Source organism: Jaculus jaculus, chromosome 8 (assembly GCF_020740685.1).
Source record: "Jaculus jaculus isolate mJacJac1 chromosome 8, mJacJac1.mat.Y.cur, whole genome shotgun sequence".
In the NCBI taxonomy this organism is placed as follows: domain Eukaryota; kingdom Metazoa; phylum Chordata; class Mammalia; order Rodentia; family Dipodidae; genus Jaculus; species Jaculus jaculus.
Window position 1 is genome coordinate 84,775,740 of NC_059109.1, and position 19,701 is coordinate 84,795,440.

The window sequence follows — 19,701 nt, forward strand, 5'->3', positions numbered from 1 at the left end:
GGCCGGCTACGGGGCTGGCGACCCGGCTGCAGAGAGGCCCTTGAGTCGCTGGGACCCGGTCGGAGAGTCGGTGCGCGCGCTGAGCTGACCGCTCCCGCGGCCGCGCTGCTCGCTCGCGGCGACGTCACGCCGAACTCACCAGAATGACTGAGCTGAGGCAGAGGGCTGTCCGCGAGCCCGATACCCCGCCGGAGGACAAGGTAGCGGCATCTGCCGAGTGGAGTCCGGGTGGGCGCGGCGGGGCAGCGCGGCTCGCGCCGTCGTCTCCCCGGACCCTTTGTCGCGCCGCCGGCGGCCCAGACCTGGGCTGCGCAGGGGCGCCTCGGTGTCCGCCCGCGCCCGCGCCCGCGCCGCACGTGGGGGTCGGGTCGGGGCTGGCCCCCGGGGTGCAGGAAGGAGCGTGCTGAGGCTGCGCGCGGCTTTGCAGAGCTGGGCTGAAAGCTGGAGACGCTGCAGAGCTCGGGGACCCTCCGCTGAGCGCCTGGGGGCTCACCGCTGCCTTTTACAGTCGTTGGGGGGGCGGAACGGGGATCCTGGCCACGGGCATTTCACTGCTGAGGGATTTCAAATCATTCGTGAGGCTTATTAAGACACTACATCCGTTAGCTTTGGTCATAGAGACATCTTGACTTCGCGGTGAACCAGCATGTTAATCAGCAGGTGTTGCAGGGGCTGATTCCGATGGTGGGCTTGTGCCCTGTGCTAAGTGTGGGCACTGATGGGCTAACGGAGGAAGGTACCGAGGAGGCCATCTTGGCAGGGACACAGCCAGTTGGGGCGGGGTGTTGGTGGACTATCTTAGTTGAAAGTACGAGGTTTGTGTAGGGAAGTTGAGGAAAAGGACAGTGGTTGTGTTACTGTGGGACTTGAGTGACAGCATTAAGCTTTGACACTGTGATTATTGTACTTTTCGAGCTTGCATGGTCAGGAGCAAATTCGGACTATTAGTGATGTGTAGGATAGACAGGGAGTCTGCACCAGAATGATGGAGATGGTTAACTCAGGGGTTAATTGGTGACCTGCAGATACTTTATTTTGACCCACATGTAATCTTAAAAATAAAGAGTCCTGAACTAGAGAGATGGCTTACCTGTGAAGGCACTTGCCTGCGAAGCCTAAGTACCCAGGTTCGATTCCCCAATACCCATGTTAGCCAGGCGTCTGGAGTTCATTGGTAGTGGAGGCCCTGGCGTGTCCATTCTCTCTCTCTTTCTTTCTCGATTTGCCTCTTTTTCTCTCTATGTGTCTCAAATACATACATACATACATACATACATGCATATATACATATATACAGTAAAATGAGAGTTCTAACCGCCTGAATTTCTTGGATATTGGAGGATCTGCGGTAACATTTAACATTTCACTTTATTAAAGGTTGGCTGGAACTCAGCATCATCTTTTCCCAGCCGTCCTGTTGCCTTACACACCAGCCCTACAGCATACACTTTAATTACTGTTAAAGGGACATTAGGACGTCCTAAGGCATGAAGCAAATACAGAATTTGGTAATAGTATGCCAATCGAGCTCTTTTAGTAGGAGGAATGTTTTGCATGAATAATAATGAGGTTTTAAGTAATTTTGTTACTACTATTGATAGTGAATCACCCAAGAACTGTATGCATTGATCTTTAGAATATGTTTTAGAGCAAATTAATCCTCTAATCCTCCCCTTAAGTATCCTAGGTTGTCCTAGAAGAACACTATATTCACCCTGACTACTACTACTCCTAGTTTGAAGGCTCTAACCCTCTTTACGGATGAGATCAGTTTGAAGTTAGTGGGACTCTGTAAACCAAGAAGCTGTGAGAATGGTGGCTCATGCCTTTAATCCCAGCTCTTGGGAGGCAGAGGTAGCAGGAGTGCTATGAGACAGACTGAGACTACATAGTGAATTTCAGGTCACCCTGGGCTAGGGATGGACCCTACCTCGAAAAAGAAAAAAAAAAAAGAAAGAAAAATTAACTATAGTAAGTAGACAAAGTATTAGTAAACAGAGCAAAGCAAAACAGCCTTTGAATCCATCCCCCATAGGTAAAATGCCAGTCAATTCTTACTTTCACATCCATATGTTGGGTAGAGAAGCCTTGAGGAACTGTCTAGCTAAAGATGTTTTTATAATTTCAACTTTTTCTTTCTTTTCTTTTGGTTTTTCAAGGTGGGGCTTACTGTAAGCCCAGGCTGACCTGGAATTTGCTGTATAGTCTCAGGCTGGCCTTGAACTCACAACACTCCTCCTACCTCTGCCTCCCAAGTGCTGGGGTTAAAGGCGCAAGTGCTGCCAAGCCCAGCTCAACTGCTCTGTTTTAAATTTCATTTATTTATTTATTGGAGAGAGAGGCAGATAGAGACAAAGTGGGCACACCAGGGCCTCCAGTTACTGCAGATGAACTCCAGACACATGCGCTACCTTGTGCATCTGGCTTATGTGGGTACTGAGGAATCAAAACCTGGGTCCTTACATTTCACAGGCAAGCATCTTAACTGCTAAGCCAGCTCTCTAGGTCTCAACTTACTTGAACCACTTAAGCACTGAAAGAATGTGTGTGGTTGTCAGATACACATTCTGTTAAAGGCTTGTTGTAGGCTGTTACCCTGGACAAGGCAATTAACTCCTCACCTCATTATTGAGTATTTCTCAATTGTCATTGATGGGATTATATATTTTTACTTATTTTTGGTGTGTATGTAGTAAATGTGGTATATGTGTGTGCCTGTGCCCATGTGTGGAGGATGCAGGAAGATATTGGATGTCCTCTGCTGCTTGTTTTTCTTGTCTGAGACAATATCTTACAGAACTTGGAGCTTCCATTTTTAAAAAAATGTCTTATTTATTTATTTGAAAGAGAAAGAGGTGGGGGATGGGAGAGGAAATGTGGGCACCAGGGTCTCTAGCCTCTGCAAAAGAACTCCAGATGCATGTGCCACCATGTGCATCTGGCTTATGTGGGTACTAGGGAATTGAACCTGGGTCCTTAGTCTTCGCAGGTGCCTTAACAGCTAAGCCATCTCTCCAGCCCTTTTAAAAACATTTTTACTTATTTGCAAGCAGAGAGAGATAGAAGAGAGACAGATAGAGAGAATGGGTGCTACAGGGCCTCCAGCCACTACAAACGGACTCCAGATTCATGCACCACTTTGTGCATCTGGCCTTACATGGGTACTGGGCAATCAAACTCTGGTTGTTAGGCTTTGCAGGCAAGTGCCTTAACAGCTGAGCTCTCTCTCCAGCATTAAAAAAAATTATTTTGTAAACACACACAGAGAGATAAACAGAATGGGCACACCAGGGCTTCTTGCCACTGCAGATGAATTCCAGATGAACTGAATTTGAATTCTGTATCTGGCTTTACATGGGTACTATGGAATTGAACCCAGACATATGGGCTTTGCAAGTAGTGTGTTTAACCATTGAGCCATCTCCCCAGCTCCCTTTTCCATGTTTTAATTAGGCTGGCTTATTTACTAGGGAGCTCCAGCGATCCTTCTGTCTCTTCCCCTCCCTCCATACTGTGGGTTATAGACATGGGACCATGTCTGGCTTTTAGTGTGGGTGCTAGGGATTGAATTTGGGTCCTCTGGCTTGCACAGCAAGTGCTCTTACTGTTGGGCCATCTTCCCAACCCATATTTAGGGGATTTTGTGTTGTTGTTTTGAGGTAGGGACTCACTCTAGCCCAAGCTGACCTGGAATTCACTATGGAGAGTCTCAGGGTGGCCTTGAACTCATGGTGATCCTCCTACCTCTGCCTCTAGAGTGCTGGGATTAAAGGTGTGTGCCACCACGCCTGGCCTGGCCTGGCCTGGCTGGGGATTTTTAATAAGAGTATATTTTAAAAGCTATAAAAAGCATTCTTTGACTTTTTGTTTTGAGACATGGCTTCATGCTAGCCCAGGCTGACCTGTAACTCACTCTGTGGCCCAGGCTGGCCTTGAACTCAACAGTGATCCTCCTACCTCAGAGTATGGATATGAGCCAACATGTCTGGCTTATTATTTGCCTTTGATGAATATATGTACCAAAATTAAAAAAAATCCAGATTTATTATGTTTTATAGTTTAGAAAAAGACCTACTTTCACAATTCTGGCTTTGCTAATATTGTGTTACAATCCAGGGATGTTGGGAATAACAAAGCAAGGATGTCTTTTTAGGGAATGAATTGTGAAATGTGAACTCTATTATTTCATAGTATAAAAATCCAGGGAACAATCTCAGATCAATTCTGTAAAGAACAAATTTGAAAGATTCCTCAAAATGTTGTTTAACTACTGTGGCAAAATGTCTTGTCATAGATAATCACTAATATCAAAATAATCTGGAGAATGTGTTTATTTATAAAAGTCAGGAGGTATTTTGTTATATTTAGCATCCTAGAATGGAAATTTCAAAGCCAATTGCTAATAAAGGAAATGTTTTCCTCTGGGACATGTGCTTATAATTTTAAAGTCCCAAAGCACAGCATGGTTGCCAAACTAAGAATCAGAATTTAAGCTTTGGGAATGATCCTCCCTCTATCCTACCATGTTTTTCCAGTGCAGTTTAGAAAACTTTGTCTCTATCTGCCTCTCTATCCAATAAATAAATTAAATCTCAAACAGAGCAGTTGAGCTGGGCTTGGTGGCACACGCCTTTAATCCCAGCACTTGGGAGGCAGAGGTAGGAGGACTGATGTGAGTTCTAGGCCAGCCTGAGACTACACAATGAATTTCAGGTCAGCCTGGGCTTACAGTGAGACCCCACCTTGAAAAACCAAAAAAAGAAAAAAAAGTTGAAATTATTAGAACATCTTTAGCTGGAAAGTTCCTAATTTCTTCACTTATGGATATGAAAATAAGAATCAACTGGCATGAAATGTGAACTACAAGTTAAATTAGAATTGATATTCCAGGAGATTTTGTTGGGAAGTTAAAGTGCTGGGGTTTTCTGCTTTACCTAGATACTGAAGTGCTGTTAAAATGAGAGCTTTCCTTGCTTCAGGGACTTCCATTCTACATGGAGGAAGCTAGTACAGATAGGAAGTAAATTAGTTATTTGTTTTGAAACAGTGTCTTAACTATGTAGTTCAACCTCAAATTGGCCATGTAGTTCAAGCTGATCTTGAGCACCCTTACATGTAGCTCAGGCTGATCTTGAACCTAAAATCCTCTTGCTTCCATCTCCTCAGTACTGGCATTAGATAGGTATGTGCTGCCACAGCTGGCTAGAAAAAATAATTGTTTTTTTCAAGGCAGTGTCTGTCTCTAACCTGGGCTGAAATTCCCTGTGTAGTCTCAGTCTGGCCTCAAACTTACAGTGATCCTACCTCTGCTTCCCAAGTGTGGGCAAAAGTTTTAATTATTTATTTTTATTTATTTATTAGAAAGAAGGAGGGAGAGAGAGGGAAAGAAAACGGGTATGGCCAGGGTCTCTAGCCATTGCAAAAAACTCCACATTCATGTGCCACTGTGTGTATATTGCTTATGTGTGTTCTGTGGAATCAAACCTGGGTCCTTAGGCTTTGCAGGCAAGCATCTTAACTGCTAAGCCATCTTTCCAGCTCAAGAATTTGCATTTTGACTGTAGAGTGTTTAAGAGCAAGGACTTCACTGTCAGCTAGACCTACTTTGAGCCTGGGCTTGCCACTTACCATCTGTATAACTTTGAACGAGTCACTTAAGTTATGTAAGTAACAGTTTGTCTATTTCTACATTAGGAATAATAAAATATCATGCTTCCTAGATCATTGAGTGCATTCAGTGAGTATGGCAGATACCGAAGACAGAGCATGTTACATTGTATGGACATTCAGGCTATTGTTGCTGCTGGCTAAAATAGATTAAAAAAATCTATTTAAGCACTTCCTGGTAAGATGGCTGTGTAGTAGCCACACCAAAGCAGCCTATGGAGAAAAATAAGCAGAAAAATACCACAGTACACTTTTACCAAAAAGTGAAAGTGTATAAGAAATTATCAACCACAGCAGAGAAGCAGGAGAGACCTGGAGCTTAGCAAGCAGTCAACCAGCCAGAATTGGCTCCGGCCACCGCTTACGCCTGAGCCATAGGAGCAGAACCCAGGTTGGGAGATTCTACTAACACCAGCCTCCTTGCATTGTCAAAAACTGGAAGAAGACAGCAGGGATCAGCTGAGTGGTTCATGAGTAAGAAGATCATGGAGACCAGTTACACAACTTTGGTATAACTTCAGGCACCCTCCACAGCCTCCCCTCCCCTCCCCCAACCACCAGCCCTGGCAACCACTGGAAATCTGGGAAGGGAACTCAGATACACAGCACTCAGCACAGGCAATCAGAGCAGCGGACGAACTGACCGAGTCAGCCTACCTGAGCCCACAGAGCAGTAAAGAGGGACTCTAGGCAGCCAAGTCGCATAAGTGAGACAAGCCATCCCAAAAGGTACTTACACTAGGTCAGTACCTGCCCCAAACTTGGTTTGTAGGCCTGCACTGGAAGTACTAATCACGCTTACAATGTCAGGGCAGGTTATGTGTTAGATTTGATTGATAGTTGGCTTTCCAATTTTTAAAAAAGACTTCATTTTTGTTTGTTTATTTAAGAGAGAAAGGCAGATAGAGAATGGGCACGCCAGGGCCTCCAGTTGCTGTAAACAAACTCCAGACACATGCACCACCTTGTGCATCTGGCTCACATGGGTCCTGGGAAATTGAACCTAGGACCTTTGGCTTTGCAGGCAAGTGCCTTAACCACTAAGCCATCTCTTCAGCCCTGCCATTCTTAAGTAAGTTGTAGTTTGAGGTTATCCTTTGTTGCTTCCTGATTTATAGTACTTTTGTCGTCGTCATCAGTCATTCTTGGGAGCAGGGTCTGACTTAGCACCAGGCTGACCTGGAACCCTTTAAAGACCAGAAATCTCAGTCTCTCAGTTGATAGGATTAAGGGAGTGGGGTCATATACCCTTAGGGCTTTAATACCCATGTTTACATAAGTACTCCATGCTGATTTTGATTGGGTTGAATTTTAGATTTTGCCTCTGTTTTGCTCCACCCAGCCTACTGGAATACTTACATAGCAGGCAAACCCAGCACCTAAGATCATGCTGTTTCTGTGGGAGGGATATGAGAGCCACACCTGGTACCTTAAGCTCCTACCCTGAAGATACTATAAGGTCAGATTTACATTTCTAAGAATACTGTAGATTATAATTCCACCAAAAATGACAAAACCATCAGAAATGACCTCCAGTGAGATTGATTTAGATGAAACACTGACAAAGATTTCTTTTTTTCTCAATTTTTATTAACATTTTCCATGATTATAAAAAGTATCCCATGGTAATAACCCCCCCCCCCCGACTTTCCCCTTTGAAATTCCATTCTCCATCATATCCTCTTCCCATCTCAATCAGTCTCTTTTATTTTGATGTCATGGTCTTTTCCTCCTTTTATGATGGTCTTGTGTAGGTAGTGTCAGGCACTATGAGGTCATGGATATCCAGGCCATTTTATGTCTGGAGGGAGCACGTTGTAAGGAGTCCTACCCTTCCTTTAGCTCTTACATTCTTTCTGCCACCTCTTCTGCATTAGACCCTGAGCCTTGGAAGGTGTGATTGAGATATTACTCAGTACTCCTGTCACTTCTTTCCAGCACTATGATACCTTCTGAGTCATCCCAAAGCCATGGCCATCTGAAAAGAGAAGATTCTTTACCCAAAGTGCGAGTAGTGTTAATATAAGGGTATAAATATTACGAGAAGTGCTTACTGGGCAGTTTGATAAGCATAGTATATACATTTATCCAGACATCAGCAGATGTTACACCCCTAGGGCTCCTGACTACCCCTGTTTTAAGTTTTCAGTATCAGGGATGTGTTTTCCCCATGGAGCAGGCCTCCAGTCCAATTGGAGGGCAGTTGGTTTCCACCATGACAGACATGCCACTATTGTACCTGTTGGCTCATTTGGCCTGGCTGGCCAATTATAAGGCTTGCAGTCTGACAAAGATTTCAAAAGTTGATTATAACTATGTTCAAAGAAATCACAGAAGCTATCAAAGGAATCAAAGAAAGGGGCTGAAGGAATTGCTTAGTGGTTAAGGCGTTTGCCTGCAAAGCCTAAAGACTCCAGTTCAATTCCCCAGGACCTGTGTAAGCTAGATGCACAAGGGGGCTCATGCGTCTGGAGTTCGTTTGCAATGGCTGGAGGCCCTGGTGTGCCCATTGTCTCTTTCTTTCTGACTGTTCCTCTAAAAGAAAAATAGGAAAGCACTACAAAACAAGAATAATAGCTAGAAGAAATACATATCTTTAATTACTTACCTCTCTCAAATAAGTAAATAAATAAAATATTTTAAAAAAGAAATCAAAGAAAGAAATAAACTCCTTGAGGAGATTACAGGAAAACAACTTAATGAAATAAGGAATTCAATACAAGTCATGAGTAAGGAAATAGAAATACTAAAGAAAGACCAATCAGAAATACTAGAAATATAAAACAGTATAAATCAAACAGAAAACTGTAGAAAGTCTCACCAGTACAATGGGTCAAGGAGAGAGCAGAAGGTGACAGATCTAATACAGTCCAACACAGAGTAAGACAAATTAATTGTAAGGTGTAAATGGGGATTTTAAGACATTCAGGACACTATGAAGAGATCAAACAAAGAATTCAGATTATAGTAGCAAGAGAAGAATTTCACTCTAAAGGCGTAGTAGATGTTTTCAACAAAATCATAAAAGAAAATTTCCCACAAATATGGAAAGAGATGCCAATACAGATACAGGAAGCCTTTAGAACACTAAACAGACAAAACTGGGAAGTAACTCACTATATTAAAATTGAACTACTAAACCCACAAACCAAAGATAATATATTGAAAGCAGTTAAGAAGAAGCATCAAGTCACCTAAAAGGCAAGCTCATCAGGGTAACAGCACATTACTCAGCACAAACTTTAAAAGCCGAAAGGGTTTGAAATGATGTATTCCAAGTTCTAAAAGATAACAACTGTCAACTAAGAATAGTTTATCCAGCAAAGCTATCTATCCAAATTAACAGAGAAATAAGGACATTCCACAACAAAAACAGGCTAAGGGAATATATGACCATTAAACCAGCTCTACAGAAAATACTTGAAGGAATCCTTCATGCTAAAGAGAAAGCACACACATGAGGAAACAGGAAAAAATAAACCATACTCAAAGAATACAAGAAACTACAGAAAAAACCCCGCAGGAAAGCACTACAAAACAAGAATAATAGCAAGAATAAATATGTATCTTTAAATAACTTTTTTTTCTTTTTTTGAGGCAAGCCCAACAGACTGGCTTTTTTCTTTATGTAAGGGGGGGGATGAGAATGAACATTGGAGTGCCAAGGCCTCTAGCTACTGCAGTTGAACTCCAGATGCATGCACCTCCTCATGTGCATGTACAACCTTGTGCACTTGTGTCACTATATCTGGCTTACATGGGATCTGCAGAGTTGAACACGAGTCCTTAGGCTTTGCAGGCAAGTGCCTTAACCTCTAAGCCATCTCTCCAGCCCTCAATAATAACTCTTAATATCAACGGCTTCAATGCCCCAACCAAAAGACATAGGCTTGCAGACTGGATTAAAAGGCAGGCTCCTTCTCTCCACAAAAGGCACTTTTAGGGTGAACGGTTGGAAAATTGTATTTTAAGCAAATGGGCCTAGAAAACAAGCAGGTATTGCTATCCTAATATTTGAAAGGATAGACTTCAAACCAGCATTGGTTAGGAAAGATAAAGAAGGTCATTTTATATTGATTAAAGGAATAATTCAATAGGAGGATATTACAATTCTCAACATATATTCACCTAATATGGGAGCTCTCAGTTTCATCAAACAAACACTGTTAGACTCAAGGTCACAGATAACTCCAAGCACAGTTGTAGTTGGTGACTTCAATACTCTCATCAATTGACAGGTCATCCCAGCAAAAAGTAAACAGACATCTGGATTAAATGATAGAATAAATGGACCTAACACATATCTATAGAACATTCAGTCCAAATGCTGCAGAATACACATTCTTTTCAGCATCACATGGAACATTCTCTAAAATAGACCATATATTAGGTCACAAGGCAAATTTTTACAAACACAGGAAAATTGAAATAATTCCTTGTACTCTCTGATCACAGCAGGGTTAAATTACAAATCAACAATAGGCAAAAACAATAGAGCATACACAAAATCATGGAAACTAAATAGTACATTACTGAATGAGTCATTGAAGAAATCAAAAAGGAAATAAAATATTCATAGGCTCATGATAATGAGAATTCAGTATTCTAAAACCTTTGGAACACAATGAAGGCAGTCATAAGAGAGAAATTTATAGCTTTAAGTGCCTATATTAAAAATCAGAAAGATTACAGGTAAACAACTTAATATTTCACCTTAAGACCTTGGAAAAAGAAGAACAAGGCAAACCAAAATTCAGTAGACAGGAAGAAATAATAAAGATTAGAAATTAATGAAATAGAAACCAAAAAACAAACAAACAATCCAAAGAATCAATGAAACAAAGAGTTGGTTCTTTGAAAGGATAAATGAGATTGATAAACCTTGGGCTGGAGGGATGGCTTAGTGGTTAAGGTGCTTGCCTGCAAAGTCTAAGGACCCAGGTTCAACTCCTCAGAACCCATGTAAGCCAGATGCACAAGGTGGCACATACATATGGAATTCGTTTGCAGTAGCTACAGGTCCTGGTGCATGTGTGCACACTCACTGTCTGTCTCTCTAACAAATAAAAAATATTTTTAAAAGCCAGGTGAACTTTAATCTCAGCACTCGGGAGGCAGAGGTAGGAGGATCAGCACAAGTTCGAGGTTACCCTGAGACTACATAGTAAATTCCAGGTCAATCTGAGCTAGAGTGAAGCCCTACCTTGAAAAAAAAGGAAAAAATATTAAAAAAAAAACTTAACAAAAGGCTGATAAACCCTTAGCACATATGACCAAGAGAAAGAGAGAAGAGATACAAATTAATAAAATTAGAGATAAAAAAGTCACCATTTCAACAGATACCAAAGAAACTCAGAAAAGCATAGGGACACACTTTAAGAACATATACACTGGGCTAGAGAGATGGCTGGATTCCCCAGGACCCACGTTAGCCAGATACACAAGGGGGCGCACACGTCTGGTGTTCGTTTGCAGTGGCTGGAGGCCCTGGTGTGCCCATTCTCTTCTCTCTCTCTCTCCCTCTTTCTCTCTCTTTCGCTCTCAAATAAATAAATAAAAACAAAAATAAATAAAAAATAATCCATTTAAAAAAGAAGAACATATACTCTGATCCACTAAGTGAAAATCTGAAAGAAATGGATGATTTCCTTGATTTATATGACCTATCAAAATTAAATCAAGATAAGATAAACCATTTAAATAAACCTATAACAAGTATGGAGATCCAAGCACCAAGAGGTGGTGGAAAGAATGGAGGAGCCAAAGGAATGATAGGACTTCTTACAGTGCAGTCGTTCAGCCACAAATTGTACTTGGTATCTATGACCTCACAGTGCCTAGTACTACCCACACAAGACCCTCATAATAGGAGGAAAAGATCATGCCATCAAAATAAAAGAGAGACTGAGAGGGAGGGAATATGATGGAGAGTGGATTTGTGAAGAGTAAAGTGGGGGGGGGGCAGAGAATTATTATGGTTTATTGTCTATAATTATGAAAATTGTCAATAAAAAAGTTTTAAACATTGCAGAAGAGGTGGTGGAAAGAATGTAAGAGCCAAAGGAAGGGTACCACTCCTTACATACAACTGTCTGGACAGAAATTGGCATTGATATCCAAGACCTTGCAGTGCCTACCAATACCCATACAAAGCCCTCATAATAGGAGAAAAAGATGATGACATCAAATTAAAAGAGACTAATGGAGAGAGGGAGGGGATATGACAGGGAGCAGAGTTATGAAGGGGAAAGCGGGGGAGGGAAGGAAAAACCATGATTTGTTGTCTGTAAGTATAGAAGTTGTCAATTAAAACACACACACACACACACACACACACACACACACACACACAAAAGCTAAAAAAGTTTTAAAAGTACATTTTATTTATTTGAAGGGGGGGGGGGAGAAAATGGGTGTTCCAGAGCCTCCAGCCACTGCAAATGAGTTCTAGATGTACATGCCACCTTGTGCATCTGGCTTACGTTGGTTCTGGGAGATCGAACCTGGGTCCTTAGGCTTTATAGGCAAGGCCCGTAATTGCTAAGCCCTTACCTTTTCTTTGAGATAGGGTCTTACCTGAACCTCTTGAGTAGCTAGGCTTACAGGCTTGTACTACCAGGCCTAGTTTATAATAATCTTCTTTTTTTTTTAATTTTTATTAACATTTTCCATGATTATAAAATATATCCCATGGTAATTCCCTCCTTCCCCACCCCCACACTTTCCCATTTAAAATTCCATTCTCCATCATATTGCCTCCCCATTACAATCATTGTAATTACATATATACAATATCAGCCTTTTAAGTATCCTCCTCCCTTCCTTTCTCCACCCTTTATGTCTCCTTTTCAACTTACTGGCCTCTGCTACTAAGTATTTTCATTCTCACACAGAAGCCCAGTCATCTGTAGCTAGGATCCACATATGAGAGAGAACATGTGGCGCTTGGCTTTCTGGGCTTGGGTTACCTGACTTAGTATAATACTTTCCAGGTCCATCCATTTTTCTGCAAATTTCATAACTTCATTTTTCTTTACCGCTGAGTAGAACTCCATTGTATAAATGTGCCACATCTTCATTATCCACTCATCTGTTGAGGGACATCTAGGCTGGTTCCATTTCCCAGCTATTATAAATTGAGCAGCAATAAACATGGTTGAGCATGTACTTCTAAGGAAATGAGATGAGTCCTTTGGATATATGCCTAGGAGTGCTATCGCTGGGTCATATGGTAGATCAATCTCTAGCTGTTTTAGGAACCTCCACACTGTTTTCCACAATGGCTGGACCAGATTACATTCCCACCAGCAGTGCAGAAGGGTTCCTTTTTTTCCACATCCCCGCCAACATTTATGATCATTTCTTTTCGTGATGGTGGCCAATCTGACAGGAGTGAATTGGAATCTCAATGTAGTTTTAATCTGCATTTCCCTGATGAGTAGTGACGTAGAACATTTTTTTAGATGCTTATATGCCATTCGTATTTCTTCCTTTGAGAACTCTCCATTTAGCTCCATAGCCCTTTTTTTTTTTTTTTAATTTTTATTAACATTTTCCATGATTATAAAATATATCCCATGGTAATTCCCTCCCTCCCCACCCCCACACTTTCCGGTTTGAAATTCCATTCTCAATCATATTACCTCCCCATTACAATCATTGTAATTACATATATACAATATCAACCTATTAAGTATCCTCCTCCCTTCCTTTCTCCACCCTTTATGTCTCCTTTTCAACTTACTGGCCTCTGCTACTAAGTATTTTCATTCTCACACAGAAGCCCAGTCATCTGTAGCTAGGATCCCCATATGAGGGAGAACATGTGGCGCTTGATAGCCCATTTTTTGATTGGCTTGTTTGATTCCTTATTATTTAACTTTTTGAGTTCTTTGTATATCCTAGATATTAATCCTCTATCAGATATATAGCTGGTGAAGATTTTTTCCCATTCTGTAGGTTGCCTCTTTGCTTTTTTCACTGTGTCCTTTGCGGTGCAAAATCTTTGTAATTTCGTTAGGTCCCAGTGGTTAATCTGTGGTTTTATTGCCTGAGCAATTGGGGTTGTATTCAGAAAGTCTTTGCCAAGACCAATATGTTGAAGGGTTTCCCCTACTTTTTCCTCTAGCAGTTTCAAAGTTTCCAGTCTGATGTTAAGGTCTTTAATCCATTTGGACTTAATTCTTGTGAATGGCAAGAGAGAAGAATCTATTTTCATCCTTCTGCAGATATTTATCCATTTTTCAAAACACCATTTGCTGAAGAGGCTGTCTCTTCTCCAATGAGTATTTTTGGCATTTTTATCAAATATCAGGTGGCTATAGCTACTTGGGCTTACATCTGGGTCCTCTATTCTGTTCCACTGATCTACATGTCTGTTTTTGTTTCAGTACCATGCTGTTTTTGTTACTATGGCTCTATAGTATAGGTTAAAATCAGATATGGTGATACCACCAGCCTCTTTTTTGTTGCTCAGTATTATTTTAGATATTCGAGGTTTTTTGTGATTCCAAATGAATTTTTGGAATAATTATCTTCTTATGTAGCATTATCTGGAATATACTTCAAGACTCTCATGAATAATTAAATGGTTTTTTTTTAAAGCTTTTTGACAACTTTCATATGTATAGATACTACTCCATTACCATACTCCCATCCTACCACCTCCCTTTTACAACCCTTTGAATCCCCCCTTTTGAGTCCCCCTTCCACTGAATTCTGTTTTTCCAACTAGTCTTTCTTCTATTTTGTTGTTGTCATTTTTTTTTTCATATTTTGCAGGTCTTGTATTGATAGCACCAGCCATTGTGAGGTCATGAATATCAAGGCCACTTTGTGTCTGGAAGACACTATTTTAAGCACTCTTGCCTTCCTTTGGCTTTTACATTTTTTCTGTCACTTCTTTCTCAATGGTCCCTGAGCTTGGAGGTGTGAGGGCAAGCACAAGTTTGCACATTGTAAGAAATTGTTGCTGGGGATCAAACCTGAGGCCTTCATGCTTGCGGCTCTGCCTTCATGCTTGCCACCCAAGTGATTAGCCCTTTTTTTTTTCCTTTCTTTATTTTAGCCAGTGTCTCTTGCTCTTGTAACTCAAATTGGCCTTGAACTTTTGGTCCTCCTGCTTCTGCCTCTTAAGTGCTGAGATTAGAAGCTGTGTCACCTTGCTCAACTGAGAAACTCTTTTTAAGAAATTAAAAAAAAAATATATATATATATATATATATGTATGTCTGTGCATATTTTTCTCAATTTTTATTAACATTTTCCATGATTATAAAAAATATCCCATGGTAGTACCCTCCCCCCTCTTTCCCCTTTGAAATTCTATTCTCCATCATATCCCCTCCCCATCTCAATCATTCTACTTACATATATATCATACCAACCTATTAAGTACCCTCCTCCCTTCCTTTCTCTTCCCTTTATATCTCCTTTTTAATTTACTGGCCTCTGCTACTGAGTTTTTTCCTTCTCACGCAGAAGCCCAATCATCTGTAGCTAGGATCCACATATGAGGGAGAACATGTGGCGCTTGGCTTTCTGGGCCTGGGTTACCTCACTTAGTATAATCCTTTCCAGATCCATCCATTTTTATGCAAATTTCATAACTTCATTAAAATATATTTTTATTTATTTATTTGCAGACAGAAAGAGGAAAGAGAGAATACGTGTGTCAGGCCTCCAGCTGCATGAATTCCAGATGCATGTGCCACATTGTGCATCTGGCTTTATTTACTGGGGAATTGAACCTAGGTCATTAGGCTTTTCAGGCAAGTACCTTAACCACTGAGCAATCTCTCCAGCCCCCTCCACTGAGAGAAACTCTTAAAGTGAATCTTGTAACACATTTCACAGTGCAGATAATCATTCTTCATATTATTGTGGGTTATTGTTTCTGAGGTCACGTATATTCCTCACCAGCTTGTTAACCCTACAACTGTGCTGTACTGCTGTCCTAGGCCTTGACTGGCACTGCAGGCTGGGGAGTTGTGAAAAAGCACAGCTATTCCTCCAGTTTAAAAAAGAGACCCCCCGACTGTTGATTTTGCTAGTCCTTTTTTTTTTGTTTTGTTTTTTCGATGTAGGGTATTGCTCTAGTCCAGGCTATTCTGGAACTCATTATGTAGTCTCAGGGTGGCCTCAAACTCTCAGTGATCCTTGTACTCCTGCCTCCCGAGTGCTGGGTTTAAAGGCGTGCACCACCACTCCCAGATTTGCTAGTCTTGTTGAATGAATACATTCCTAGCATTTGTTAGAGGTTCTCCTCTCTAGGTCTTGTCATATGGTAGCTACTTGGTTGGAAGTAGTCAGGCACCCCTCATAGCCTCCAGTAGCCAGCTAGCTCCCGGTGCTTACCACTGATCTTTGTCCTCACGTTGTTTGCCTAGCAGTAGGGATGGCATTGGGCTTTCTGAAGAAAGTTAAACTTTACAATGTTATTTTAACTAGGCAGTACCTGGCTCAGGACCTGAAGGGAGCAAAGGGTACACTGTGATGCCTCCTTCTCCACAGAGGCAGCCTCTGTGCCAGCTGTGGTGCTTCTGGATGCTGGTGTCTGTGTGGAAGGACCTGACATTGTCCTTTTGACCTGGGGCCTGTGGCATCAATTCCTTTGCAATAGGGTTCTCACAAGGCCACCTTGAGCCTTCTTATAGACTTTGTTGAGCTATATTTATATATAATTTTTTAAAATTTATTTGAGAGAGAGAAAGAGGTAGATAGATAGATAGAGAGAGAGAGAGAGAGAGAATGAATATGGGTGCGCCCAGGGCCTCTCGCCAGGGTCTCTAGCCACTGCAAATAAACTCCAGATGCATGCACCACCTGGTCCATCTGACTTATGTGGGTCCTGGAGAGTTGAACCTGGATCCTCTGGCTTTGCAGGCATATGCCTTAACCACTAAGCCATCTCTCCAGGCCTTTGTTGATCTTTTGATAGATAGAGCCTTTGGGACCAAGCAGGCAGCCCTCTTTGTTCTGAGCCCCTGACATTGAGGGGATGCCTATCATGAACATGAGACCCTCTCCTACCTTGGTGACTCTGAGAGTTGTACCCCTTCCTCTGTCCTGCTAGTCTGTGGTTTTCCATAAGCATTTCCAGGTCCTTCAGCCAGTGCACACTCAACTTTGTCTCAAAACTGCCTTGCTCTCCATGCTGACCTTTTTCCTCTCCTTTCCTTTCTTCCCTGTAATAGAACCGCAAATCCGTAAGTACCTCAGGCTTGAAATCTGCTAGGCCCTTGTGTCTCTGCTCTTCTGGTCCAGCGCAGCACACTTGTTCTAACCAGGGATTACTTAGATTCCTTCCTTCCCTCTTCCTTCCCTCTCTACCTTCCCTTCCCTCTCTACCTTCCTCCCCTCCCTCCCTTCTTCTTCCCTCCCCCCTCTCTCCTTCCCTCTCCCCCTCCCTTCTCTCCCCACCAAGCCCTGGCTGACCTGGAATTAACTATGATTAGCTATGTGGTCTCACAGTGGCCTTGAACTCATAGGGATCCTCCTATTTTTGCCTCCTGAGTGCTGGGATTAAAGGTGGTGTCACCATATCTGGCTAGTTACCTGGATTTCTGGTGGACCCATGTATCTCTGCTCCTCTGTCCAGCCCAGGATGCAGGTTCTAACCAGGGGTTACCTAAATTTCTTACATGTTGCCCTTGTAGATTTCCCAGCATAGTGCTTGATGCCTGTTCTGTTATAAAGAGCATCCTCTTGCTTGTCAGAATTTGCTCTCAGTACCATCTGTCTTTCCATCTTCTAGCATTTCTGAAGCTACCCTATGATTTTTTTTATTAGTTTTGTATTACTATTGTATTCTAGCATTTCTGAAGCTACCCTATGATTTTTTTTTTTTATTAGTTTTGTTTCCAGCAAATACAGACAGTTTGGTACCATTATTAGGGTCATCCATGACCTACCCCCTCCCCATTGGCCCCTCCTTGTTGAGGTAAATGGGTCGTGTATTGTGGAGTTAGCCCACAGTTATGGGTAAGATAAATGTCTCTGCATATCATGACCCAACATGTGGCTCTGACATTCTTTCCGCCCCCTCTTCCGCAAGATTTCCCTGAACCATGTTGGTTTCATTTTTGGTCTGCTTCAGTGATGAGGTGTTGGGGGCCTCTGAGGCTGTGGCTCTCTGATTTGGTAGGAGTTGAATTTTCTGTGTTGGTCTCCTGCCCCCTTGTGCTGGTATCCGGTTCGTCAGGAAAACAGCGCCCTTGCTTGTTTTGCCAATTTTCCTTAGTTTCAGCCAGGGCCCTTTTGAGGTATGATGGGGTGGCTCTCCTTAGGATCTGCATCTATCTGAAAAAGAGAAGCAGATTCTCCAACGGAGAGTAAGTTAGCACCAGGACAAATGAGATAACCTTTACTTTTTTTATAGAGAGTTTAATAGGTATAGGCCCTCTTGTAGCCCATGATTGATGGCTTCTCTATGATTTATTGAACAAAAAAAATCCTTACTTATTTATTAGAAAGAGAGAAAGAGGCAGACAGAGAATGGGTGTGCCAGGGCCTCCAGTTACGGTAAGTGAACTCCAGATGCATGCGCCACCTTGTGTATCTATCTGGCTTATGTGGGGTTTTGGGAAGGGAACCTGGGTCCTTTGGCTTTGTAGGTGAGTGCCATTTTGCTGGCCTACCAGCCCCTATTTTTATTTTATTTTAAATTTAAAAATGTTAGTTGTAAAGAAAGAGAGAGAGTAGAGAAGAGAAATGGTATACCAGAATATTCCCCAGATGCATGTGTCATTTTGTGCATCTGGCTTTATGTGGGTACTGGGGAATCAAACCCTGGCCATCAGGCTTTGCAAGCAAGTGCCTTTAACCCATGAGCCATCTCTAGCCACTGGACCTTTAAAAAATTTTATTTATTATTATTTGAGAGAAAGAGAGAGGTTGGGGTAGGGTGACCAAAATAGGCTTTCCCATTCTGACAAGGAATATCTACAAGGAAATTTTACAGATTTTAGGTTGTTAGGATGACCAGGCTCTCTGTAGATGAGCCTGGGAGTGAGTATATAACTTGCATAATTGTTTTCACTTTACTGATTTTCAGGTTTTTTTTTTTTTGTTTTTTTTTTTTTTAACTCCCTAGCCCCTCAATTTTTACTTAGAGAGAAAGGGAGAGCGAGCACACCAGGGCCTTTTGTCACTGCAAACAAACTCCAGATGCATACGCCATTCTGCATCTGGCTTTATGTACTGGGGAATTGAATCCAGACCTTTAGGTTTTGCAAGCAAGTGCCTTAACTACTGAACCATTTCCCAAGCCCCTGATCTTTAGTTTTTATTACAACCCCTATGCCTTGTTTTCCTGCACCAACCCATATGTCAGTCATTGGTCCAAAGCTTCCCTAAGAGTTCAGAGGACAGAGGCTGTATTTCCCCTTGAGTCTTCATGAAGCATATGCTTGGCTGCATCAGATGTATGTGTATGTGTATGTGTGTGTATATATATATGTATGTATAATATATATAAATTTGGGCTGGAGAGATGGCTTAGTGGTTAAGTGCTTGCCTGTGAAGCCTGAGGACCACGGTTCAAGGCTCGATTCCCCAGGACCCACGTTAGCCAGATGCACAAGGGGGTGCACGTGTCTGGAGTTCGTTTGCAGTGGCTAAACAGCCCTGGCATGCGCGCGCGCGCGCTCTCTCTCTCTCTCTCTCTCTCTCTCTCTCTCTCTGCCTCTTTCTCTCTCTGTCTGTTACTCTCAAATAAAAAAAAAAGCAACAAAAAAATTTTTAAAAAATGTATAAATTTTTTTTGAGGTAGCGTCTGACTCTAGCTTAGGTTGACCTGGAACTCACTCTGTGCTACCTTGCCTGGCTAATCTTTAGCATATTTTGTCATCAAGAAGTTTTTTGAACTTTCACATCCATTGATACCTATGTCCCCTACTGTTTCTGAGTCCAGGGCATCTTTCCTGACTACTCATTGACACTCATTTCCACGGAGACTGGGGGTATCTGCTCTCAAGAGGAAGCTCATAAGTTTAGAGAGGCTAGCTGGTGTTACAACATAGAAGCAGGTAGTTG

The 19,701-nt window shown here is 42.0% G+C and overlaps 1 protein-coding gene across 2 annotated transcripts in view; it reads left to right on the top strand.

Annotated features, from left to right (window-relative positions):
* The window catches only part of Cds2 (CDP-diacylglycerol synthase 2), a 62,366-nt gene continuing 42,665 nt past the window's right edge, over positions 1–19,701 (top strand). Inside the window, exon 1 of one of the 2 annotated variants that reach the window (XM_045157179.1) lies at positions 1–200. In XM_045157179.1, the coding sequence (XP_045013114.1) occupies positions 144–200 (57 nt within the window). In that variant the 5' untranslated portion in view covers positions 1–143. The remainder of the gene's footprint in view (positions 201–19,701) is intronic. The other variant, XM_004661495.2, reaches the window with a different exon arrangement.